Here is a 26,604-nt window from a genome sequence, read left to right as displayed (position 1 = left end):
AAAGGAAAGGAAAAAGAAGGAGGGGATGGAAGGGAAGGGAAAAGAAGGAGGGAAGGGAAGGGAAGGGAAAAGAAGGAGGGAAGGGAAGGGAAGGGAAAAGAAGGAGGGAAGGGAAGGGAAGGGAAAAAAGCAAAGGAAAGGAAAAAGAAGGAAGGAATGGAAGGAAAGGAAAGATAAAAGAAGGAGGGGATGGAAGGGAAGGGAAAAGAAGGAGGGAAGGGAATGGAAGGGGGGAAAGGAAAGGAAAGGAAAAAGAAGAAGGGAATGGAAGAGAAGGGACAGGAAGATAAAAGGAGGAGATGGAAGGGAAGGGAAGGGAAAAGAAGGAGGGAAGGGAAGAAAAGCAAAGGAAAGGAAAAAGAAGGAGGGAAGGGAAGAGAAAGGGAAAGGAGAAAAAGAAGCAGGAAAGGCAGGGAAGGGTGAGGGTGCTGAGCTGCTATTCCCACTTCATTTTCCTGGAGGACCAATGGACCACTTAATCCAGAAAATGTCTAAATTCTACCAAACTCCATCCCAACATAGTTACAAACTGATGTTAACACAATTTCCTTTGGCCCAAAGTCTCCATTGGCATACAACAATAAGCCAAGCTACTGTAGGGCTTAGGTCTATGGGTGGCTCTCAAGTCACACCAAAGCCCTATTTTTTTTTTTTTTTTTTGTTTCATCAGGGTTCATGGAATAAACCAGAGTGACAGAATTCACATTCCAAACCAAAACCAAGCCCACATTAAGGCTTAGCACAATGGACAAACTCAGCCACCAACCTTCTGTCCTTCTTATTCAGCCCTTGATTTTTTACTGAATTTACTGAAGTCAGGATTCTACAAACTGGTTTTAAGAAACTAATTAGCAACATGGCAGGGATGGAGATGGGGGAAAAAAATCCAGTAAATCTAATAACGTTCAAGGCTACAGTCCGCTATTATGGTCCTCTACTTGACCAAATCCTCTATATCAGGGGTGTCAAACCCGAGGCCTGCGGGACAGATGTGACCTGCGAGGTAGTTAGATCTGGCCCGTGAACCCGCGCTGGAAACAGAGAAGGCCTGGCCCACGGCACCTCTGCCAGCGAAAACGGATGTTAGGAGGGCTGTGTGCGGCCCTCCAAGGCTCCGTTTCCGCCAGCATCGACCTCCTGCAACTCTCTGCCGGTGAAAATGGAACTCGAGAAGGCCACACACGGCTTCCCAGGTTCCGTTTTGGTCTCCCCTAGCTCTGTTTTCACTGTCAGAAGGCTGCAGGAGGCCGTCACGGCTGAAAACAGAGCCTCAACGAGTGATGTGGAGCTGGCCACACACACCCGCCCGGCTCCCCCAGGATCAAACACAACTGTGATGCATTGCTCAATGAAATCGAGTTTGACACCCCTGCTCTATATTCTAAAGAACACATCCTGAGAATAATCTTGGTATTTTCAGCCTCTTTCTGTTTGAGGGAGCTACCGGTCAGAAGAAATTGAGCAAAATTCATTTTAACACTGAAACTGTTGCTTTATATCAAGGGTTTCCAACTTCGGCAATTTTAAGACTTGTAGGCTTCAACTCCCAGAATGGGAATTCTGGGAGTTGAAGCCCACAAGTCTTAAAATTGCCAAGGTTGGACCCTCCTGATTTAAATTATTATGTCCTTCTTTTCATTTCCTTAAAGAATAGAAGCAGCACTCTGGGAGACCGGTAAAGGTGTTTCAGGATAAAAAGAAAACATATCATGAAGTTTTCTCAATTTAAAGTCACAGCTGCTCAACTGAAACAGAGCCAAAAAAAAAGTGTTACCATCTGGCCATCCAGATGTTGGAAATGCCAGGGGCGCAGCGCATAATTTCCCACTGTTTTTGCTTTGTGCGTGTTAAAAAAAGGCTTCCTTTTTTTAAAAACGGACAGTGTGCGTTTATAGATAGGTACACACAATTATTTGCACACATGGAAAGTGACCTAAGGCAGTGTGACGTGAAAGTAGTTTCAAATGAAAAGAAAATATTTCCTAATTTCCTTTTTACGGCCAACTATAATATTTTGCTTATTATAACCAGTGCATTTTATTCTCAAAGCTCTGTGGGGCATGCTTGTCCACAGTGCCAGTTTAATGTTCCTTCAGCTATGAACTAAGGTTTGATCCTAACCACAGTTCCTCTGTGTATTTCAGTCATACGTGAGTTATTTACTGCTGTAATTTATATGACACTTTTCTACACGTTAGAAACTCAGGGCAGAGAATGATCTAAAATAAAACATAAATAATTAAAAAGCACTAAGGGATAAAGTTCTTAATTCACCCAGCACAGAAGGTCTAGATCAAGAAACAAATGTTGACTCCCTGGGAGAAGCAGGGGAAAAAAATGAAAATAAACAAAATTCCCCAGGAAATGAAATCTATAACCTAAGAACTAGATGAGATTTATTAAGATCTGTGACAATTCCCAACTTCTTCATTATAATTCAGCCTCATAGCATCTCTTTGTGGTGATAAATTGGTCAAGATCGTAGATTAGAAGAGCAGGTCTGTGTGAGCCTAAATCCTTTATATTTTTCTGGATTGTTTCTAATTTTTTCACCTAAAAATCCTTGTACTTTTTCAACTTCTTACTGACAAGTGTCAGTAAGGTATTTAAGCAAAGGTGTTTTTAATACTTGGTGGAATAAATGCAGAATCTTGGAAACTGTAATAAAATTTTCCCCTGCCTCCTGTACAGTGAGTTAATTATGGTCACCACACTAGAAAAAAGATGTTGAGACTCAGGAAAAAGTGCAGAGAAGAGCAACCAGGATGATTAGGGGACTGGAGGCTAAAACATACAATGAATGGTTGCAGGAATTAGGCATGGCTAGTCTAGTAAAGAAAAGGATTTTAATAAATTTTAAATAAATAAATTTTAATAAATGTCTTATTTCTGGATTGTTTCTAATTTTTTTCACCTAAAAATCCTTGTAATTTTTCAACTTCTTACTGACAAGTGTCAAGCAGTTGGGAAAGATCCCAAGGTATTTAAGCAAAGGTGTTTTTAAATACTTGGTGGAGTAAATGCAGAATCTTGGAAACTGTAATAAAAATTTCCCAGCCTCCTGTACAGTAAGTTAATTAAGGTCACCACACTATAAAAAAGATGTTGAGACTCAGGAAAAAGTGCAGAGAAGAACAACCAGGATGATTAGGGGACTAGAGGCTAAAACATACGATGAACGGTTGCAGGAACTAGGCATGGCTAGTTGTTGTGGCCCAGCAGGAGCCGTTGGAGCTGCCACCAGACTCCGACAGCGAGTCAGCTCTGGAGGAGGTGGAGGACCCTGGACAGGGTTCCGACTCCAAGCAGGGCTCAGAGAGACTGGTTGGCCACCAGGTGGCCCCTGAGCCTTGGACCAGTGGGGAGGAGACAAGGGAGAGTGATCCAGAAGCCAGCAGTGAGTTGTTCCTGGATGCACCCCATCGAAGAGCTACTCGGCTTCAGGAGCAATTACGCAATTACAGGAGGTAAGTGCGCTCAGCTGATGGTCATTAGGCTCCTCTCCAGACTATAAAAAAGACTGCTTGTGACATGCCCTTCTTGCAGAAGTCAATGCATTGTCTAAAGAGAACGTAACTAACTTGGCAGGCTGGATTGCTGCCAAGGTTTGTCTGAATTGCTGCCAAGGTTTGTCAGACTTGCTGCCAAGGTCCTTATCTGTTTGTTTGCTTGGCTTTCAGCCATCGAGATTCTAGTCTTGTTATTAAAGGACATTCTAATTAAGCTCATCTTGGCTTTCGTTACTGGACGGAGGAGGGGGTGAGAACAGCTAGTCTAGTGAAGAAAAGGATGTTAATAAATTTTAAATAAATACATTTAATAAATGTCTTATTTAGCAGCTATGTGCATACAGCATGTTACCCAGTATTTGCCAAGGTGGCACAGTGGTTAAATGCAGCACTGCAGGCTACTTCAGCTGACTGCAGTTCTGCAGTTCGGCTGTTCAAATCTCACCGGCTCAGGGTTGACTCAGTCTTCCATCCTTCCGAGGTGGGTAAAATGAGGACCCGGATTGTTGTTGGGGGCAATATGCTGACTCTGTAAACCGCTTAGAGAGGGCTGAAAGCTCTATGAAGCGGTATATAAGTCTAACTGCTATTGCTATTTGGTCTTTTGGATTCAAAGTCTGAAAGATGTTTCAAAACACATGGAGGCAGGCATGCTGCATCCTTCAGCATTGCATTAGGTCAAATATCCCTTGCCTTGGACTAAGCCCAACTTGTTTCATTTCTGGGGAAAGACACAGTTGCTTTAATGAGTTTCAGATAGGGATTACCTTTCATGTGCACCTATTTGCCTTTAAGCCTGAAGTGTCCTGATTTTCAACATAATTTTAAAGTCTAGGAAAATAGCCTCCCAAATCAGCAGGATCTATCAAATTAGCATGGTCTATATGCCAAGAAGCAACGGATGGAAATTTATCAAGAAGAGAAGCAACTTAGAACTAAGGAGAAATTTCCTGACAGTGAGAACAATTAATCAGTGGAACAACTTTTCTACAGAAGTAGTGGGTGTTCCAACACTGGAGGCTTTTAAAAAGAGATTGGGCAGCCATTTGTCTTAAATGGTATACGATTTCTTGCTTGAGCAGGGGGTTGGACTAGAAGACCTCCAAGATCCCTTCCAACTCTGTTATTCTGTTATTCTAAAGGTACATCACAGAACTGGGTCAATTGTTTAAATTAGTGAAACAGTGGGTTGATAGGCTCACGTAGATTATGCTAAAATAGTAGTAGTGAAAGTGATGATTATACAGTTTTTTATTATTTAAAAAAACTCTGCTTTTGTGGAACAGCTTGATTGCATTTTAATTATCAGAGCCAGATTACATCTCGTATGTTACAGTATATGAGGTTGAGTCAGGTTTGTCATTATTTTATGCAAGCTCTGAAATTTCTAGAGAGCTGGGAATTAAATAGGATCATTTTAACCCAATTAGTACTTGCAGCAGGAATTCCAGTCACCTTTTGGGGGGGCAGGATCTGGCCTGCATTCAGGGACAGCTCAAATTCATATGACCTTTATTAATTAATACACACCCATTGAATGAGGGGTGGTAGAATCCCAGTGAACTAATGGTTTGAAGCAGTGGTGGGATTAAAAAATGTTAGCAACCAGTTCTCTGCCCAGTTGCTGGGTGGGCCTGGCCATGGTGGGTGCGGCTTCCTCGGCTTCCTGCACCACAGCGGGGGGAGGGGCGCTTTCACCCTCCCCAAGCTCCGGAGGCTTTCCCCCAGCCTCCTGGAGGCCGAAAACATCCTCCCCCGGGATCCGGAGAGCTTCAGGAAGCCAGAAACAGGTCCGTTTTTGGACTTCCATAATTTCCGGAAGCCCCATTTTTCACACTCCAGAGGATTCCCCAAGCCTCCTGGAGGGCAAAAATGGCCTCCCCCAGGTTCCGGAGGCCCTCTAGAGGCTGGAAACATGCCAGTTTTTGGACTTCCGAAAGGTCCTTTTTTCACACACACACCCCCTAGGCTCTGGTGGATTCCCCAAGCCTCCTGGAGGGTGAAAATGGCCTCCCCGAGCTCTGGAGGCCCTCCGGAGACTGGAAACATGCCCATTTCCAGAGTTCAGGAGGCCCGTTTTTCACCCTTCCAGAGCTTCCGCGCAGGCGCTGCACTTATCTGGCATTATGAATGGGCTGTGTGGAGACTACTAAGTGGGGAGGAGTGGGCGCGGCCAGCCAGTCCTTGCAACAAGCAGTTCAGCAAACTAGATGCAAATGATCATCTGGTTCACCCGAACCGGTGCGAATCGATTGAATCCCACCCCTGGTCTGAAGGACAGGAACATCCAAAGACATAGCAATTAACCCTTAAAGATCTCTTTCAAATATATTCTCTTCCACCCATGGTGATTCACGTACAGAATCATCTGAAAAAGAGACTGGATTTTTGGAACGTGGATTTAAGAGCGGGCAGAGAAACCATAATGATAATCTACATCTGTTCCTTATGTGGAAGGCTGGGGAAAAAAGACCATCCAAGAGCTGGGTTCCTGATCAATATAGTTTGACGCAAAGTGTGCCAAGGTTTCACAACCCTGGGATTTCAAATGATACCAGTGACAATGATCCATGACACATAGCATCCAATCTTACAGGTGCAAAGTTTCTGTTCATATTGCCAGTCCATTTGGGACTTGCTTTACATTCATCTGCGGGGAAACGGTGCTTGCAATTCAGAACGTTTAGGCTCTAGATCAGTGGGTTTTTTTCCAATTTGGCAACTTAAAGAAATCAATGCCTTTTGTTGGTATCAGAAGCAAAAACACTAAGCTTTTTTCAGAAGTTATTGGCATGTTTTAATTTTAAAAATGATAATATTTTATGATATATCCTATTTCAATCACTGCTGTTGGATATGTTTCAGCCCAGTGAGTCACTGGTGAGACGGAATAGATACTTATAGCAGTTAGACTTATATACCGCTTCATAGGGCTTTCAGCCCTCTCTAAGCGGTTTACAGAGTCAGCATATTGCCCCCAACAACAATCTGGGTCTTCATTTTACCCACCTCGGAAGGATGGAAGGCTGAGTCAACCCTGAGCCGGTGAGATTTGAACAGCCCAACTGCAGAACTGCAGTCAGCTGAAGTAGCCTGCAGTGCTGCATTTAACCACTGCGCCACCTCGGCTCTTGCAATAGGTATCTGTTATATTTGAGCCCAATTATACAAACCCCAAAAGTTGCCAACACAATATCCACAGATGACAGGTGACGTTGAATACTTAACTGATGCTTGCAACCTCTTCAAACTATTAAACATGAATCACATTTTAAAATAATTGCCTTAAAGGATGTGACTTGAAAACACAACGGCCACTCATAATAATGCTCAAATGAAACAAACAAAATGTTGAAAAGTTATGATATTTACATTGTTACTTACCAAGCACATCTAAATGATGTTAAAGTAACCAAAATATCTTTACATCCCCAAGGCATGTCACAACTTTGGAGCGTCCCTAATGTTTGGAAATTGAAAGTTGAAAGATTTGACCCGCCCTAACATTGCTCATTGGGTATAATGATAAAATAATATTAATAGTGATTCAACTGAGTGCAATTGGGCAACAATTCTCAGAAACACTGAATCTCTGTCAGGGTTCCAAGTAAGACTCCCAACGAAAGAAAACTCCCAGGCTTAAGTTTCCTCAAAGTTCCATTTTATTAGAGGTGTCATATTGGCACATCTGGGAAAACCCGAATCTGAAAGTTTCCAGGTTTTCCCCACCCAAGTGAAAGTTCAAGTCCCTGCCCAGCACCCACATGTCCATCCCATGGTCCAATCAAGCAATATCCCACCTGGAGATGCCTCCCAGTCACACCACTCCAGGTGCAGGGCAAAGTGTCCTTGACACTCTGAGAAAGGAATGTTATTTTGACTATAACTCCCATACTCCATATAATCCCCCCTCCCAATTTCCAACAGCATCAAATTCAGGAGTGGAATTCGACCAGATCAGGTGAACCAGTAGGGATGATTTGAATCGGTTCCCCGAACCAGTAGAAATCACCCTTGATTGGCCCCGCCTCGGTCGCCCAGTCGCCCGGTTGCTGCTCACCTCTTCCAGCTGCTCGCTTAGCCCTTCCTGCCGCTCTCCCTCCATTCACAGCGGAGCTGCTGCAGCCTGTCCCTTTAAGGTAGTCACCGGGGGGGGGACCATAAAGGGAGCAGCAGCTCCGCTGTGAATGGAGGGAGAAACATTCGGATTTTCTCTGCCACAGCATTAACTAGGAGCTTTTCTCATGTTCATACACATATTTTTTCTTACTGGGTTCCATGGGCGGGGCTTAGTGGAGGGTCCTGTGACTGAGTGGGTGTGGCCACAAGTGACATTGAGTTGCCCACGCCCACTAAGTCAAAGGAATCCCCTCCACCAAGCCACGCCCAGGGCCGGATTTTCCTATAGGCTAACTAGGCTTCAGCCTAGGGCCTCAAGATCAAGAGGGGCCTACATTCAAATTGTTAGCAAAATTAAAATTACACTATTCTAAAAACAGTGAACACTAAAACACTGAACCGAAAATAAGGAGAAATTCTACGCACTAGAATTTTAGTTAAGAAACAAACATAAAAATGTATTGGTTAAGATCGTTCCAGCGCCACGGCAGTTGGGGAGCCCACCCACATTCCCGGCACCGGCGGTCGGGCAAGAGGCGCGGCCTCTCCCAGTAGCTGCCCCATCGACGCGGAGCCCACCAGCGGCCAGGCAGGTGAGGGCGAGGGGACCGAGCCGGGCAGCTGAACACAGCAGGGGAGGCGGCTGGACTCACTGCCTTTGCCACAGAGCAGAGCCGCCCTCCGTTGGGAGACCAGCAATATATATTGATATATATCACAGTAATGATGTATTTTATTGTCTCTCATGTAATTTACAAACTTAAAAATGGGAGGTGAAAGGGCCTCATAAGTGGAATAGCCTAGGGCCTCTTTTCATCTAAATCTGGCCCTGGCCACGGCTACAGAACTGATAGGGGAAAAAATTGAATGTCACCCCTGATCGAATGTGGCAGGCCTGAAGGCCCCTGCAAAAGATGGCTTCCAGGCCTGACACTCTTTTCCTGCATATGGTGCAATGAGGGTTTTATAAATGAACAATTAGCTTAGCCCTTGGATCAAGCACGGCATACTCAGAATCACAAGCACGGGCTTTTACAGTCGAAGAAAACAAATTGCAAGGAAAAAAAACCTGCAAAAAAAATAATTACACCATGGAAATGGGCAATGACTAATACACCGGCTTTAACTCTCCACTTCCGTATATACAGTATAGGTTCAACGTTATTCATTTTTAAAATGTGTTTACGTCTCTTCTAGGAATCTCTGCCAACGGGAAGAATTACAGTATTAAAATTTCAGTGCTGGTTAACCATCAAATTGCTTTCCCAGCCTTCCTTCAAATTACTATTCAAAAGATAGGCCTGTGATAGAAAACTTTTACAAAGGAGGAAAATTTATAGAACAAACGAACAAGCCAAATGCCTACCATGTCATCTTCAAGTTTCAGGCGCAGAGTTTTATCCCCCTCTTTGTAATCTCTGATGATTTCAGCTGATTTCCAGACTTCCTCTGGGTCAGGAATCCATACTCTTGTATACTATAAGGGGAGAAAAACAATAAGAGAAAAAGTAAAATAATAAGTTGAGCACCGGGAAATGAACACAGGCCGACAAAGGAAATACGGGTAGTATTTGAGCCCAAAATTTATGTTGCTAAATGAGACCTTTGGTAAGAGAATTTTGCCCCAATTTATGACCTTTCTTGACACGTTTGTTAAGTGAATCACTGCAGTTGTTAAGTTAGTAACATGGTTGTTAAACAAATCTGGTTCCCCCATTGACTTTGCTTGGCAAGAAGGCTGCAAAAGGGGATCACATGACACCAGGACACTGCAACCGTCATAAACATGAGACAGGGCAAGTGTCTGAATTTTGATCCCGTGACCACTGGGATGCCACAACGGTCGTAAGTGTGAAAGATGGTCATAAGACACGTCATTCAGTGCCATTGTAAGTTCAAACTGTCACTAAATGAATTGTTGTAAACTGAGGACTACCTGTAAATGTCGACTCCTGAACTTTAACGGTACCCCAGCCTAGTGCCTATGGGGAAAAGTCCCCCCCCACGAAATAAATCATTTAATATCGTCATTCAAAGTACATATTGCTCTCAATATACCATATTTTTGGAGTATAAGACGCTCCCGAGTATAAGACGCACTTTCGTTTTTGGGGAGGAAAATAAGAAGAAAACAAATTCTGCCTCTGCCTACCAGTATCCATGGTATTCAGCTGACACATGGTAACAAGATCAGCCAATGAATAGGCATAGCAACTAAATTAGCCAATGAGGGCTATTTGGACTCGGAAACAGTATTTGCCATGTGAGCAACAAGGAGACGGGAAGGAGCCTGGCTTAGCTGAGAACTGAAAGTGAAACTGCTTGTGTTTTGCTTGTATTTATGGCTATCTTGGAAAACCTGCTTTTGGTATTGTATTGCATATTATTATTATTTTGAATCCTGCTGAATCAGTTACTGTGCTTTCTGAATGTGATTGCTGCTGCAAACTCTGACCAGCCAGGTCAGCTTCAGCACTTATTGCAGCCTGGTTCAGCACAGCTGATTGGCAGGTGGATCGGACTGCCAGAGTACACCCCCCCCCCAATCAGCTGTTCCAGGCTGTAGGGATTGCCACAGACTATCCCTGCCTCCATGCCTCGTGTTTTTGGCCTCTGGTGGGGGTATGTAGGGCTACATTCAGTGTATAAGATGCACCTAAATTTTCACCCCCTTTGGGGGGGGGAAAGGTGTGTCTTATACTCCGAAAAATACAGTAGGTCTATCTCAATATAAATCCCCTTTTAAGATTTCCAGACTACTGATAACTAAATCAACACTAGGTTAGCAAATATTCCCATTCTATATGGCAGGAGATAGTTGGAGCAGTAGGAATTCTGTAACATTAATCAAACCATCCAAATCTATTGCAAGGAAACTATTTTAATAAAGCCATTGTTAGATAATATAATAATAATGACAGAAGTATACGGAATGTGGACATTGCTGTATCGGCAGACAGCAAAATAGAAGAGAAAGAAATGGAGATAATAACAAAGTTCAAAAACCTGCAGTTACAAATAGAACAACTGTGGCAAAAGAAAGCAAAGGTTGTATCAACTGTCATAGGATCCTTGGGTGCAATCCCAAAACATCTGGAGCACCACTTGAACATCGTCGGCACCGACAAATTTACCCATCAATTGCAAAAGGCAGTTTTACTTGGAACAGCTTATACCCTGCAACAATATCTTTAATGTCATCAAACAAAAACATCTACACACTCCAGGTCCTTGGGAAGGACTCCATAGATGGACAAAAATGCTAAATCCAGTCTAAACATCTGGCTGACTGTATAACCAACAACAATAACCTTGTCCATCATATGGAACGTTCTCCCCCACATTATGTCAGACTGAATCTATTCTTCTAACCATTCAGGAAGTCCTTCAAGATCTGGTTGTGCCATGAGGCCAGAAGGTCTCAGGGAAATGAAGATGTTCTTAAAAGAAATACAGAAAAAGATAACAACAGAATTGGAAGGGACCTTGGAGGTCTTCTAATCCAACCCTCTGATCAAGCAGGAGAGTCCAGTCCATACCATTTCAGACAAGTGGCTGTCCAGTCTCTTAAAAGCCTCCAATGGTGGAGCAACCACAACTTCTAAAGGCAAGCTGTTCCACTGATTCATTGTTGCTAACTGTCAGGAAATTTCTCATCAGTTCTAAGTTGCTTCTCTCCTTGATTAGTTAGTTTCCATCCATTGCTTTTTGTCCTGCCTTCAGGTGCTTTGGAGAATAGGTTGACTCCCTCTTCTTTGTGGAAGCCCCTTAGATACTGGAAGACTTCTATCATGTCTCCCCTAGTCCTTCTTTTCATTAAACTAGACATACTCAATTCCTGCAACCGTTCTTCATATGTTTTAGCCTCCAGTCCCCTAATCATCTTGGTTGCTCTTCTCTACACCTTTTCCAAAGTTTCAACTTCTTTTTTTATATTACGGTGACCAAAACTGGATGCAATATTCCAAATGTGGTCTTACCAAGTCATTATAAGGCTTCATTGTGATTCATTGTTTCTTCCCTTTGAATGTTTTCTATATGTTTATTATTTTGTGTGTTTTATTTATTATTTATTACTTTTACTGATTGTTGTACATTGCCCAGAGTCACTTTTTGTGAGACGGGCAGCCATGTAAATGTGAGGAAGAAGGCAAATAAATAAATGTTCCTGAAAATAATGAGAGAAAAGAGGGGAAGAATCGGGGAAGGAAACTAAGCTGCTATGACAACCTGAATCAATACTTCCAAGCTCTTGAGATGCTATTAATGCTCTTACTTCTAATTATACAAGGAAAAATTGCCATGAAAGAATCTTGACATTTATAGCTCACACCGGGCTCATTTAATTCCCACGCATAGCCCTTTTACCTTCTGTGGCTCCTGCCCCATAATGTAACCCTGAAAGAATAGGAACAATGAACTTTTAAAATAAATCAACAATGAAGTTACTAATTTTTACCATGAGAGACTAAAAATGTAAATCTGACAATAAGTAGGCAATTCACTGGAATGCGAACAATTTGCTTTTGGATTATGTGATTTAGAAATTGAGGCCTTTGAACTGTGGTGCTGGAGAAGACTCCTGCGAGTCCCTTGGACTGCAAGGCGATCAAACTGGTCAGTCTTAGAGGAGATCAATCTTTACTTTCTTTAGAAGGCCAGATCCAGAAGAGGAAACTCAAAGCCTTTGGCCACCTAATGAGAAGGAAGGACTCACTGGAGAAGAGCCTCATGCTGGGAAAGATGGAGGGCAAAAGAAGAAGGGGACGACAGAGAATGAGGTGGCTGGATGGAGTCACCGAAGCAATAGGCGTGAGCTTAAATGGATTCCAGAGGATGGTAGAGGAGAGGAAGGCCTGGAGAAAAGTTGTCCATGGGGTCATGATGGGTCAGGCACAACTTCGCAATTAACAACAACAACAGAAATTGATCATTGTAGGTTTGAACCACAGGTAGTCTGACCATAATGGAGCTTGCCTATGGTTTTCTAGGAGCATGATTTTGCCAAAAATCAGAAGTACAAGATACATGACTGTGGAGGGGGTTATACTGTTGGACCTTGGAATAAGAGTTATAAGTCCCCCTTTTCGCATCGGTCGTAACTTCAAAAAGTCTCTAAGCAACTGGTTGTAAATCAGGGACTACCTATACATGCAAATCAGATTGTTAGATTGATTCACCAAATCATGATTACTTCGGCTCTGGGTGAACCCAGGTCTGATAAGACTGTACAGGTAGTCCTCGACTTACGGCCACAATTGAGCCCAAATTTATGTGAGAAATTTGTTAAGTGAGTTTTGCCCCATTTTACGACTTTTCTTGTCACTTTCGTTAAGTGAATCACTGCCGTTGATAAGTTACTAAGCCGGTTGTTAAGTGAATTTGGCTTCCCCACTGACTTTGCTTGTGGGAAGGTCACAAAAGGGGATCACATGACCCTGGAACACTGCAACCGTCATAAATATGTCAGTTGTCAAGCAGCTAAATGTAAATCACAGAACTGTGAGGAGGCTGAAATGGTCATAAGTGTGAAAAAGGATCATAAATCACTTTTTTCAGTGCCATTGTAGCTTTGAACAGTCCCTAAGTGAACTGTTGTAAGTCGAGGACTACGTGTAGTAAGTGAGATCTTAAAAATGCAGGTAGTTGTTGACTTTGTTTAACAACAAAGTGGCAGCTCCGACCCTATGGAACGATCTCCCCGTGGAGATTCGTACCCTCACCACCCTCCAGACCTTCCGCACAGCCCTCAAAACCTGGCTATCCCGTCAGGCCTGGGACTAAGATTGTAACCCGCCCGAATGGTATGAATGTTGTGTTTTTTAAATTTGTATTGTTCTATATGTCTAAAGTTTGTTTTTCCCCCCTCCCCTCTTGAGTTGTGAGCCGCCCTGAGTCCCCCCAGGGAAAAGGGCGGCATATAAATTTAATAAAATACAAATACAAATACAAATACAACAGTTTAAAATTATAACAGCCTCAGCCTCAAACCACTTCACAATTTATAACGTACAACTTTCTCCTCTGGGAAACAGAACTGAAGAATTTGCAAGCTCCGAGTTCCCCTATGTGCTTAATCATAGAGTGACAGTTTAGAAATTGCTGTGAAATGGCTATGTTAAGCGGTGTAACTGCAGAATAGGCTGTCCTCCCTCCTTCCATTAACGTCGCCCCAATTCCTGAAGAGGCAGTGGGAAGAGCAACTTCTCCCTGAGCCCTGATTTCGTCAACAATCAAATTAGTTAAAAACGTTTTCCCTGTGCCTCCAGAAGCGTAATTTCTAAGGTTGGATTTTTCCCCTTACCAGAGGGAACCCCCCTTGTGGAGTACTGTGAAGCCGTTACCATGGCAACTCCACTGCACTGTACAGTAGAGGCCATTTTAAGGCAGCATAGTAGAAGCCATTTTTAGGCACAACAGGCTGTATCTTAACAGAACGCACATACACTGAGGGGTATTAGGGGTGTCTTACCCACCACCGTATTTGTTTCCAGAGAGTAAATTATCTGTGTACCACATTGGTTGAAATATTGAAGTGTTCCAGAGTTATGCTGGAACACACACACACACACACACACACACACACACAGAGCCATTTTTATATAGATATACATTAACAGAACAACAGCATTTACTTCTGCTTTTAGCCAAAAATGGCCCAATGTTACAAAATAATGGGTTCACTTTACCACAGACATTGTCTCATTCGATCGATCACCCAGTTTGCTTAACACCTGCCACAAAAGTTTGTAAAAACTGCTCCAGTCATGTGGTGACCTACTTTACAACTTATGACCATAATGGGTAGGTTGTGTTATGGCTATAAATCATAGGACTACCTATGTAGAAACAGCCATTAGCAACAGCATCTCTAAAACTAATGGAGAAGAAAAGTACAATAGTTCGCATTTTAATTTATGTGTACAAAACTTCCCCAGCATATAAATCCTCCAAACATTCCCATGAAATATTGTAAGTATTTTTAATTCCACCAAAGGGAAATATTACTGCACAATTGTACAGACCAGAGAGGTAAGCTATATTTAATTCATGCTGTTTTACTACTGAACTGCCTAATTCTTACTTGCCGAATTATTATGTGAGCTGGGAGAAAGATATCCTTTGTGTTTTACGTGCCTCTGAACTTTCCTTCCCAGTTCCACAGTGGTGGGATTCAAATAACTTAACAACTGGTTCTCTGCTCTAATGACCAGCTGGGTAGGTGGGGCTTGGTAGTCATGTGACTCAGTGGGTGTGGCCAACGCAATGTCACTCATATCGATGGAGGCTTTGCCTTATCTGTTACAATGTGATAAGGGTTAAAAGGAGAGGCAGTTTCTGTAAGCAGGGCAATAAAGATTAGGCTAAAAACAACACCAGAATGTTTCCTTCTTGCCTTCCTTACAGAATTAGCTCTGTAAAGTGGAAAAAAACAAAACAAGATTTCTTCCAACAACCGGTTTTCCGAACTGCTTAGAAAGTTAACAACCGGTTCTCCCGAATAAGTGCGAACTGGCTGAATCCCACCACTGCAGTTCCACCATTCAAAAGTCTGTACAAAAATGAGGTTAGCAACAATCACATCAATAGGGAATATTGCTTCACAAAACTGTGCATTTCCGGGCCAATGTATAAAAAGGCGCACAATTTTTCACATGCAATATTTCCTTCCAAATTCCCAATGCGCTGTCAAACAAAATAGACATGAAACAATTTTTCCTTCCACCCAAGTTATTAACCTTGCATTTATATATGACTATTTTTAAAGACATCAGATTAAAACTGTCTTCTTAATGAAAAAATCAGAGAACCTTACATTTTTTTGCTAAGATTTTACAATATTTTAGGAAGGAAGATGAGAAAAGGTTGCATGAGCTAAGATTGGCAGGATTTCTTATTATTCTAATTTTAAAGGAAAAACTCCAAGACCAGTCTCACCAACACTGACAGAGAAAGCCACTAGGATATAAACTGAGAGCAAACCCCACTCCTTAGTAGCACTGATGATGCTCACTAAATTGGTAATGAAATGTCTGCATAAATACAACTAAGCTCAGAGGCCACCAAAGACTCTCCTTGTTCTAGCTTTAGTGCTAAATATTATTTTCAAAATGTTTCAATGTTCAAGTGCTTTTCCAATGCCTGGGAAACCATCTAGTACCTGAAGGAAAATAAAGTTATAGAATGGGTTCTCTTTTTTTGGTGAAAAGATGGTTGTAAAAAACAATATGTAACCTCTTCTACCATGTTTTCCTGAAAATAAGACTGGGTCTTATATTAATTTTTGCTCCAAAAGATGCATTGGGCTTATTTTCTGGTTAGGTCTTACTTTCAGGAAAATATGGTATTAAATGCATCCATCTGGCTGACAATCTTAACTGGGGCTTATTTTGAGGGTAGGGCTTATATTAGAGGCAACCTGAAGAATTATGCTGGGATTTATTTTCTGGTTAGGTCTTATTTTTGGGGAAACGGTGTATTTTATACAGGTAGATCTCGACTTGTGACCACAATTGTGCCCAAAATTTCTGTTGAGACATTTGTTAAGTGAGTTATGTCCCATTTTACTACTTTTCTTGCCACAGTTCAGTGATTCATTGCAATTGTTAAGTGAAACTGGCTTCCTCATTGACTTTGCTTGTCAGAAGGTTACAAAAGGGGATTTACATGACCCTGGGACACTGAACCAATTGCCAAGCATCTACATTTGGATTACATGACCCTGGGGATGCTGCAATGGACATAAGTGTGAAAAAGGCCATCCATCTCTTTTTTCAATGCTGTAGTAACTCCGAATGGTCACTGTTGTGGCCCAGCAGGAGCCATTGGAGCTGCCACCAGACTCCAACAGTGAGAGGCCCTATGAGTCGGCTCTGGAGGATGTGGAGGACCCTGGATAGGGTTCCGACTCCGAGCAGGGTGCAGAGAGGCTGGTTGGCCACCAGGAGGCGCCTGAGCCTTGGACCAGTGGGGAGGAGACAAGGGACAGTGAGCCTGAGTCCAGCAGTGAGTTGTTCCTGGATGCACGCCATCGAAGAGCTAATAGGCATAAGGAACAGTTGCGCAGTTACAGCAGGTAATTGTACTCAGCTGGTGGTAATTAGGCTCCTCTCCAGACTATAAAAGGACTGCTTGTGCACATGCCCCTTTTGCAGAAGTCAACACAGGAATTAATGTTGGAGAACATTATTGTGAGCTTGGCAGGCTGGATTGCTGCCACGGCTTATCTGTACTGGATTGCTGCCCAAGCTTGTCTGTGCCGGTTTGCTGCCAAGGACCTGTCTGTCTGTTAATTAAATGCTGTAACTTATCTTTGGCTTGGAGTGTGTTGGTGTGGGACGAGGGGGGTCAGAACACAGACCTATTTATAGGCAAAATTGCGTGCACACCGAACCAGCAGTAATGCCGGCAGCAACCCATGCTTGCTGCGGGGTAGAATTCCATAAAACTGGGCCTATTACAGAGGAAAATCTGTTTTTCCTATCCACCCTCTTACATTGTATTGTCTCTGTTTCCCTTGATGGCCAGATGGGTAGAATCTTTCCTGACAAGCTAATCCCATTAAAAGGGTTTTGTTCAGGTGCCAGAAGTGTCAAAATCCTCTGCTGTTCATCTCCTTAAAAAAAAAAGAAAGAAAGAACAGACTTCTACTCTCCATGGATCCAACTCCAATTATTTGTACTGTACTTACAAAATGAGTATAAGTACTTACAAAGTATATTGGAGCACTTTAAGAATAAACCTTTCTCAAAGGGGAATTAGTAGATTTTCTGGAGTACGCCCACATTGATAAAAGCTTGCCCTAACGTCTAGGTAACAACACCTTGTGAAATATGACACGCACACAAAAACAAAACACTTCAGTTTGAGCCTTTAAGCTGTACCTATAGTAACTGTTTAAATTAAGGCAGTTGATGCTTTCCAGTTTCTAAGTGCAACTCTCGAGAGGAATGAGGAAGAGAGAGCAGTTTCTGACACTAAATGCATCTTTAGAGTGGGTTTAAATTCCTCAAGAGCTAACATTAAAGGTCAGGGACCAGCGGCGGGATTCACTTACCTTCCCTAAAGGTAAAAAGGTAAAAGTTCCCCTCGCACATATGTGATAGTCCCCCTCTAGGGGGCAGTGCTCATCTCCATTTCAAAGCTGAAGAGCCAGCGCTGTCCGAAGACATCTCTGTGGTCGTGTGGCTGGCATGGCTAAATGCCAAAGGCGCACGGAACGCTGTTAATTTTCCACCAAAGATGGTCCCTATTTTTTATACTCGCATTTTTATGTGCTAGGTTACCAGGTTGTCAGAAGCTGGGACGAGTAACTGGACTTCAACCATTTCAGCATCTTCCTATAGCTTGGTATTTCAGTTCTCAACATTGATAAGTGGTAATTCTCAAACAATTCTGTCGTAGAGCAACTACTAGCAGGAATAAATTAAGCAATTTGTTATAGGAATCTGTGGAGTCAAAAGCACTCACCTCCAAGGAGGCATACCACTGTGCCTCTGTCTGATTCAGTATCCTGACTCGAGTTCTTTCCATTAGCTTCCGCAAAGATGGGCTGTTTTTTTAACTGGGTCTGAATTTCAGATTTAAAAATGCCATAGAATTTCCCCTTTTTTTAGAAGAATTTGTCAGATCTTTCTCTGTACTAATTATTGCAAACTTACTAAGTTGTAGTAGATCAGCATGCCCCAGTCTTTCTTACTCTAAAAGGCTGTAGTTTTCCACAAACTGCTCTCCAGCCCTTTTAATTCCTCCAGGTGTATTAGAGTAGCACTTCACACACCTGAGATAGGACAATTGCTGTTTTCTAAATTAATGGCAAAACTCTGGAGCATTATAACACTGTTTGACTGAAAACACCTTGAAACAATGCAACGGTTACTAGAAGTCAGCATGGGTTTGTCCATAATAAAACTTATTTCATTTGGGATTGGTTAACTTGTTTAATAAATTGTGGGAATGTTTTGAATATAATATCTTGATAGGAATGAAGCATTTGCTAAACAACTCCATGACATTCTGCTCAGCATGAACTGGGTGGCCTATTAGATCTGTACCTGGCTTGAAAACCATGATCAGAGAAAACTCAATGACAATTTCTTGTCAAACTAGAGTAAGAATGAAGTGGAGGGACACAAGGTATATATTCCAAATTTTGTGATTTAAAATAGAAAAGCAAGTTCTAATACGCTTAAACTTCCAACATCCCTCACTATTGAGCAGACTAGCTGGGGCTGTGAGGAATTGTAATTCAGTATATAAAGGCAATCATAAGTCAGTTTAACAAAAGACTTAGTGTTTTGAGTTGTTTGTGCCTTTTCATTATTCCTAATCTTGCTGGTTCATCCAGGAGGAACAGACAAACAAATACTACAATACCATTTGCATGGATCTCAAGTATATCTCAGTTCCAACTGAAACTCCAACACCATCTTTGGATGTAAATATCAGGAGTGCAACCTGAATGCATTATGTTTTCTTTCATATTATTATTCTTTCTCCTTCCAACATTTTTTTAATGCAATGCACTTATCTCCTTGCACACGTGATCCCTTCAAGGAATAGGAAAATTACTTTTCTTGTCTTTTTTTTGCTCCAAACTGAAAACTATTTTTTTAAAATATTTGATTATTTTTTCCAAGGAGTTTGACACAGTCCTCATATTTATCATGATTGCCATCATTTCAGTGACATTATCATGTCCCTTATAAGATCAAAAGTTGAAAGCTAGAATGTAAATTAAAGTTATCCCATCACTAATATTTTAACACCCTTTACAAATGTATCTTTTGTGCCAGAAGCTTTTATTATGGACCATCAGAGGAAGGAGAAAATAGATCATGAAAAAACTAAAGCTTTTATACCAGGGGTGGGTTTCTCGACCCGTTCCAACCGGTTCAGTTGGAACGGGGCCGGCGGTGTCCTCATGCACGCGTGCAGTGCACGCATGCGTACTGGCGTCTGCGCGACGCTCCAGCTGCTCCTGGAGGATCGCACAGGCGCTGTATGCGTCCTGCGCATGCGTGGAAGCGCAGAACTCGTCAAAACCGGGTAAGGACCGCGGGCGGGCGTGCCCTTCGCCGTTCCCGGAAGTTACTTACTTCCGGGTTCGCCGACCAACCGGTTCACAGGGACCGCCGCGAACTGGTTGAAACCCACCCCTGTTTTATACCCACCTTCACAAATTGATATAATTTGGAAAATGAAACTTGCATCAAAGAAACAACCTGCCAACCAAACCTGACCTTACAAGAGGTCAATTTTATCATCTTCACGGTTAAGTTAACCACAATTTTATCATCTTCAAGATCATTTGGGGAAGCGGCTGGGCTGTGCCTTAACTACCGAAGCATGGGTACCTGCTAACATACTAGCAGAAGTAAAACTTCGGAGTAGCAAGGATGCTTGCCAACCAGGCAACTGGATAAGGCAACACTTGGAAAGCTAATGGAGGTGATCATGCAGAACCGAGACTGCCAGAGTCATCAAGTCTTGGGAGCTTAAGGAGGCCTGAAGCTTTTGGGAAAATTGAGCTACATTTTTTTTTTTACATTTGTCTCTCTGATTAAATGAAGGGAGGGGAGGATCACATTTGTTACTGTAATCTAATGATACCTGCAAATGTTTGGCTGGGAATGGCTTCAGATCTGCCAGGATTCAGCTGAATGTTCAACCGTGACTATCACAAGGACCATCTTCCTTGAAGAGGCCCTCTGCTTTGTGCCGTACCTAGTGAAGGAAAGCCATACGACTGCTTCATAGTTTAGACCAGGGGTGTCCAACCTTAGCAACTTTAAGACTTGTGGACTTCAACTCCCAAAATTCCCCAGGCAGCCATAAAGTTTACAAATCTTAAAGTTGCTAAGGTTGGACACCCCTGATTTAGACATTAGACATTCCCTTTGGGATTATTATTTATGGTACTGATATTACTCATTTATCTCCGCTCTTGTTCTCCAAACCAGGCACTTGAGGAAATATTTAAATCCATGGACGATTTAAATAGCTATACATACATCTAGTAGATATGTATCTATACATATTTATATAACTAATATGTATAGACACATACCTAGATGTTCCCTAAACAATAAGCAGCGGAGACAAATTCCTTGTGTGCCCAATCACACTTGGCCAATAAAGAATTTTATTCTATTCTATTCTGTTCTATTCTGTTCTGTTCTATTCTGCTCTGCTCTATTCACTATTCTATTCTTCCTTTAACCATTCTGTATACATTCTAACAGCTCTTAAGTTTCTGTATTAATCAAAGCAACCTCACCATTAGGCCTTTATAACAAGTAGTTACAAAATCTATAATCTAAAGCAGTTAAATCAGGCTAATCTTTTTCAGTTTTCATCCACACAGTTGAAATCTATAAATCTCAGGATGTTTATAACTTTCAGTAATAACCACCGTTTTATTACTTTCTTCTGGATAAGAATTTACTGAATGGCAGAGAATGTTGTTCCCGTAACCATTTAGTCTTTCTTTAAAAAAAGATCATCTTAAATTACCACTGTAGTCCTTTTCCGATTTTGCATTTCTTTGGGGGAAAGTTATGGAAGACACTTTCTGGACTTTGGGAAGGGTCCAAATATATGACAGCTGCTTAATAATTACCAATTAAGATCAGTGATTGTACAACCGCATTGGCAGGTGCATAAATCCCGACTCTGCACATATCACAAACCTGACAAAAATTCAGAAGTTGGGTCAATCAGCAATATAACCTGCCTTGCCATTTTTAAACAGCTCCTTCTTTTTAAAAGCAGCTTTCTCAAAAAAGCTGACAATTTATTCCAAATCTATCAAACCATTCTGATTGGTTGTCAGACTCCCATGGGGCCAGGCAGGGGTAACTTTGCAGGTTGTGTTTTGAGTCCCAGGCTCGGTTGACTCTTGCTGGGTAATGATGTCATGAAGGGCTTTGGGCAATTCCTCCTATGGCCCTGCCTGAAGGAGGCAGATCTAGTTATGTAGAAGAGACTGGCCCAGGCCGGTTTACCGACAAATGCACGCTCGACAAAAGCGCGCCGACAAAAGCACGGGGACAAAAGCGCGAGTTCAAAATCACGCCGAAGAATGAGGACAGAAGCGTGCCGACAACAGCGCGCCGACAGAAGCGCGCTCTTAACCTAACCCTAAACGTAACCCTAAACGTAACCCTAAACCTAACCCTGAACTAACCCTAAACCTAACCCTGAACCTAACCCTGAACCTAACCCTAAACCTAACCTTTACCCTAACCCTTACCCTAACCCTTACCTTAACCGTAATTGTGCTTCTGTCGGCGCTCTTTTGTCAGCGCGCCTTTGTGGGCGCGCTATCGATGTTGCAGTTTTATTGATGTGGTTTTGTCGGGCGCACTTTTGTCAGGTCACGGCCCAGGCCTTAATGGCCCATTGACAAAGGTGGCGGGATGAGTTTCTGCCTCCCCTTTAGGGGAAATATTCTGCCCTGTTAATATTTCCTAAAATATCTCATTTTTCTAGGAGAGGGTGCTAACTTCCTACACTCAGAAAAACTTAAGCATTGTAGGAGCTTCGGTGGAACCTTCAAATCTCCAGCAAAATTAATTCCTCAGCAAAATGCAAGAACTGACAGATCTGCTTCAATGAGAGCTTCCAAAGTGATTTCATTAAAGTTTGTCTCCCAGTGTATTTCCACAACCAAGGCTGGCCAAGTAATTACCAATAGTAATACTTCAGGAGCAGGTCAAAAGCGCTTTAAATCAAAATGCACTAATTATTTGAAGCACGGTATAAGATGTTCCATCAATCTGGTCAACGAAACCAAGCTCTGACCTTTGGCAGGAAAAATACTCCTTGCTGAGCCAAATAAGGTTCCTTCACTTAACTTGCTTCACTTAACAAGATCAACAAGAGTCCATAACGGTGGTCCCAGGCTTTTTTATAATAATGTGTAGGAAGTTAGCACCCGCCCCTCACCTGGGAAAATGAGATATTTTAGGAAATATTAAAAAGGGCAGAATATTTCCCCTAAAAGGGAGGCAGAAAATCACCCGCCCCGGCACCTTTTGTCAACGGGCCATTAAGGCCTGGTCCAGTCTATTCTACATAACAAGGTAGAGCCATAGTAGGAATTGCCCAAATCCCTTTCATTATATCATCACCCAGCAAGAGTCAACCAAGCCTGGGATTTAAAACACAACCTACAAAGTTACCCCTGCATGGCCCCATGGGAGTCTGACAACCAATCGGAACACTAGCTCAAATTCAAAGCCCAACAGAGGGTATAAAAGTCAGGCACTCTCAGAAGGAGGAGCCACGTCGCGATGTCACAATGTGCAGTCTTGATACTCCGAGACTGCCGTTGACACTTTTGCTGCTGGACGGTCCATTGAGACCTAAACCGTCCCGTAGACTAAGCCTTGCTTAGTCGCAAAGTCCCTGATTGACCCAAGGGAAGCGTTTCAAACCGGTGGTAAACAGGCAGCCCCCAGGCTGATGAAATTGGGATGCTCCGGAAGGAAGGAAGTGAAAAGAGAAAGTGAGTCCATCTGGTGAGGTATTTTTTCTATTTTGCGAAAGACTGCCCAAAGAAATTTTTCTTTAAAGCCAAATTAGATCCTTAAGCAAAGAACTGAGCGGCAAAATTAACCCTAATTGGATTGCTGTGGAAAACTTTTTTTTCTTTGTAACTATTCTTTGTGGATTGAAGTGCTCACAATGTTTCCCATTTCTCCTCTTAAAGTGAACGGATTGGGGTTTTTTTCCTGCTTTTTATTGCTTTGTTTTTTGACTTCTGGATGAAAACCTTCCTTCTTATTTTAACAATTCTTCCTATTACTTGTTATTGAATTTCACTAAAAAAAATCTAAAGAACTTCGTTTCCTATAAGCCAGAGATAAATATTAGAAAGTGAAAAGTAGCACACTGCTACTTGGAGGTCAGAGGCTGGGGTTTTTGAAACAATGTATCTTTTTTCTTTCCTTCTTTGACTTCACTGACTTTGTAGCTGAAGGGTTTGCAACTTGTTTACAGAAACTGATAAAGAGCCAAGGGCATGAATTGCTTTCACAGGTGCCTTTGAGGACTATTTTGGCAGGGGGGGAAAAGGGGGGGAAACAAAACCCTTCTCCTTTGAAGAGCATAAAAGAACTTGTGTTCAAGTCAATGTAAAATAAAAAAATAAAAGAGGCCTGGAAGGCTAGAATGGCAGTGGCTATTAGTTTTTTCTTTCTTTCTTCTGTTTTGGAAACATGGATCAATATTCAGATGAGGAAACCTTAAAATTCCAAAATATCTTGGCTGGAATTCAAAATCTATTGGAAGGATATGGGAGAACTGAGAAGAAGTTGGAAATACTAGTCTTCCTCACAGCAAAAGATGATGGGGTTGGAGCCCCAAAAATTAAAGGGGAGAATGAAGATACAGAGGATAAAGATAAGACAATAGATGTGTTTATTAATGGAGCAAATGTGGGTAAAAGTGGAAAGAAGGAAATATGGAAAAGGGAATTTGACGAATTGGAGCTCTACCTCAGATTCCAGGACACAGAAGAAAAAAAAATGGTAATGATGATGGACTTAAGAAGAGAATTTTTTTCAGAAGCAAGATTGACAACCAAAGACAAGCTAATGTAGCAGCTGGTGGGCAACGAGATTACCTGAGAGATCCTTCAAGCAACAAAGTGCGAAGTCTATAAAAACCTTATAAAGGAGATAAAAAGAAGACTGACACCACAATTGGCAAAAGAGATAAGACCGTTTTGTTACTGGAAAGATATAGGTTGACAATGAAAATTGATAATAAAAAATTAGTTGATTTTGGTGATCAATAAGTAGGAATTTTGTAACTCTTAGCTTGTTTTAGATTGTTATCAAATGTTGACTCGCTAATTAATTAACTATAATAACAATAATGAAATGATAATGGATACAGCTTAATGATATATACATGTATTGGCAATCTAGTAAAAGAAATTTGGATATAAATTGCAAATTGTGACTTGGGAAAAAGACCTATAAATTTTATTAACAAATTTTAATTTAGATCTTGTTATAAAGGTGTAAAGTTTTTTGGGGGGCAGGTATGACGAGAGGAGATGGGACATAAATAATAAATGATTTTTAGACATTTAGAATAACAACAAGGAAATGTCAATGGACATTGTTTAACAATATATACATGCTATGGCATTGGCAAAAGTAACTTGGATATAAAATCTAAACAGTGAGTTGGGGGGAGAAGGGGGGGAAGATTTAGAAACTTTATTAATTGAATTTTATTTAAAAGATGTTATCAAGGTGCAATGTTATTGCAGGATTTTTTGAAATAGCAAATGAATGCCATTATGTGGTTGTGTCTTTAAATATGAATGATTTGAGGTAAAAGCACGTTCAAATAGTTGTAGTCAAATGAGAATTGTGGTACATTGATAGTAAGCTATACAAAGATTTTTGATTTAAAGTGTATAATCTAATATGAACTATAAGTAATCACTGTGGAAGAAATGCACGAAAGTTATTTGTAACCAATCGACACGCTTTCTACAAGATGTAATGAAGGGTGATTCTTTTTTTGTGTTTTTGTTCAATTAAAATAAAATAAAACATTTAAAAAAAGAAAGAAAGCCAGGCACTCTCTGCCCCTTTTGCCCAGGATCTCAAGTAATGTGATCCTGTTTATCATTAAACCATCTTTCCAAATAACCTCCATGTTTCCAGTGTCTTTCTCCCCACTTGGAACTGAACCCAGATAGTCATTTCTGCCAATACCATCTGTATCTTAAAAATGCTGTGGTTCACAAGCACTTTCCTGACAGGTCTATCAAATAAAAAGAAGACATGAAACAACAACTTTGTCTTCTATTGTTCACACCCGGCCAGGCAGCCAGTTGAATTGAATGCATGGGTGCATTTGCAACACCAGTCAGGGACACTGGAAATCAAATGCGTGACCCGTCAAAAGCGCGTTCCACAAAATCGCGGTCGATGAAATCGCATATGTGACGTCATCACAACGCGACGAAAAAGATCGAAAAATTGAAATAAAAATTAAATTGCAGCAAGCCGATTCACATAAAGGTAAGGGTTAGGTTAAGGGTTAGGGTTAGGGTTAGGTTAAGGGTTAGGGTTAGGGTTAGAGCGTTAGCGTTATGTTTAGCGTTAGGTTAAGGGTTAGCATTAGGTTTTTCGTTACGTTAAGGGTTAGGTTTAGGGTTAGGTTAAGGGTTAGGTTTAGGGTTAGGGTTAGGGTTAGGTTTGGGGGGGTTAGGGGAAGGTTTTAGCTTTATTTTTACATTTTTCAATCTTTTTCGATCTTTTTCGTCGCGCTGTGATGATGTCACATACGCGCTTTCGTCGACCGCGATTTTGTCGTCCGCGGTTTTGTGGTAGAACCAATCAAATGTGCCTTTGGATCATGTAGTGTCTGCAGAGAGCAGTCTCAAGACAGAGCCCAGAAAATAAAACATGCAGCTGCTTTAAGATGACCTTAACCAATGCTCTAGGCTCAGTTACAGGAGCTTCAAACCATATTTTGTCTTTTGAATCCAAAGCCCTGGACAGCCCTCCTTGAAAATGTAGATTTTTTTTCCTGAAAAACCAGGAAAATACAGTATAAAGTGAAGATAGCTGGGCATTTCCACATTATGTATATCTAATAAAATAAACTGGGATGAACACTATGTGGGATCCTTTCTGCTATCCCAATTTGTGTCCTTTTGGCTAGGCAAGTACACCCCATTATTTATTAGCTTATGAGTTCATGAGGTATCTGTGCAAATAAAGAATTTATTTGAAGACAGAACTTTGCAATATGTCTGTTTTCTCCAAACTGCTCTGAGTCAGGTGACTTGGAGCACAAATTGTATCATCCTATAACCAGCATATCTTTTTCTAGAACCGTAAAGCCTACAAACTTGAAATTTGGCACGTATGTTCCTCTTGGCTTCTAGGTGCTCATTAATAAAGGATTTTTCAAAATGACCATCAGATCATTAGTATTTTTT

The 26,604-nt window shown here is 41.6% G+C and overlaps 1 protein-coding gene across 1 annotated transcript in view; it reads right to left on the bottom strand.

Annotated features, from left to right (window-relative positions):
* Positions 1-26,604, bottom strand: part of LOC116506258 (unconventional myosin-Vb-like) — a 276,128-nt gene that overhangs the window by 176,809 nt on the left and 72,715 nt on the right. The window contains 1 exon segment of the mRNA XM_032213906.1: positions 8,995-9,105. Within this exon segment, the coding sequence (XP_032069797.1) occupies positions 8,995-9,105 (111 nt within the window).

The sequence above is a fragment of the Thamnophis elegans genome, chromosome 3 (genome assembly GCF_009769535.1).
Source record: "Thamnophis elegans isolate rThaEle1 chromosome 3, rThaEle1.pri, whole genome shotgun sequence".
NCBI lineage: Eukaryota > Metazoa > Chordata > Lepidosauria > Squamata > Colubridae > Thamnophis > Thamnophis elegans.
Note: the sequence above shows the minus strand (reverse complement) of the source record. Positions and strands in the feature narration are given on the sequence as shown.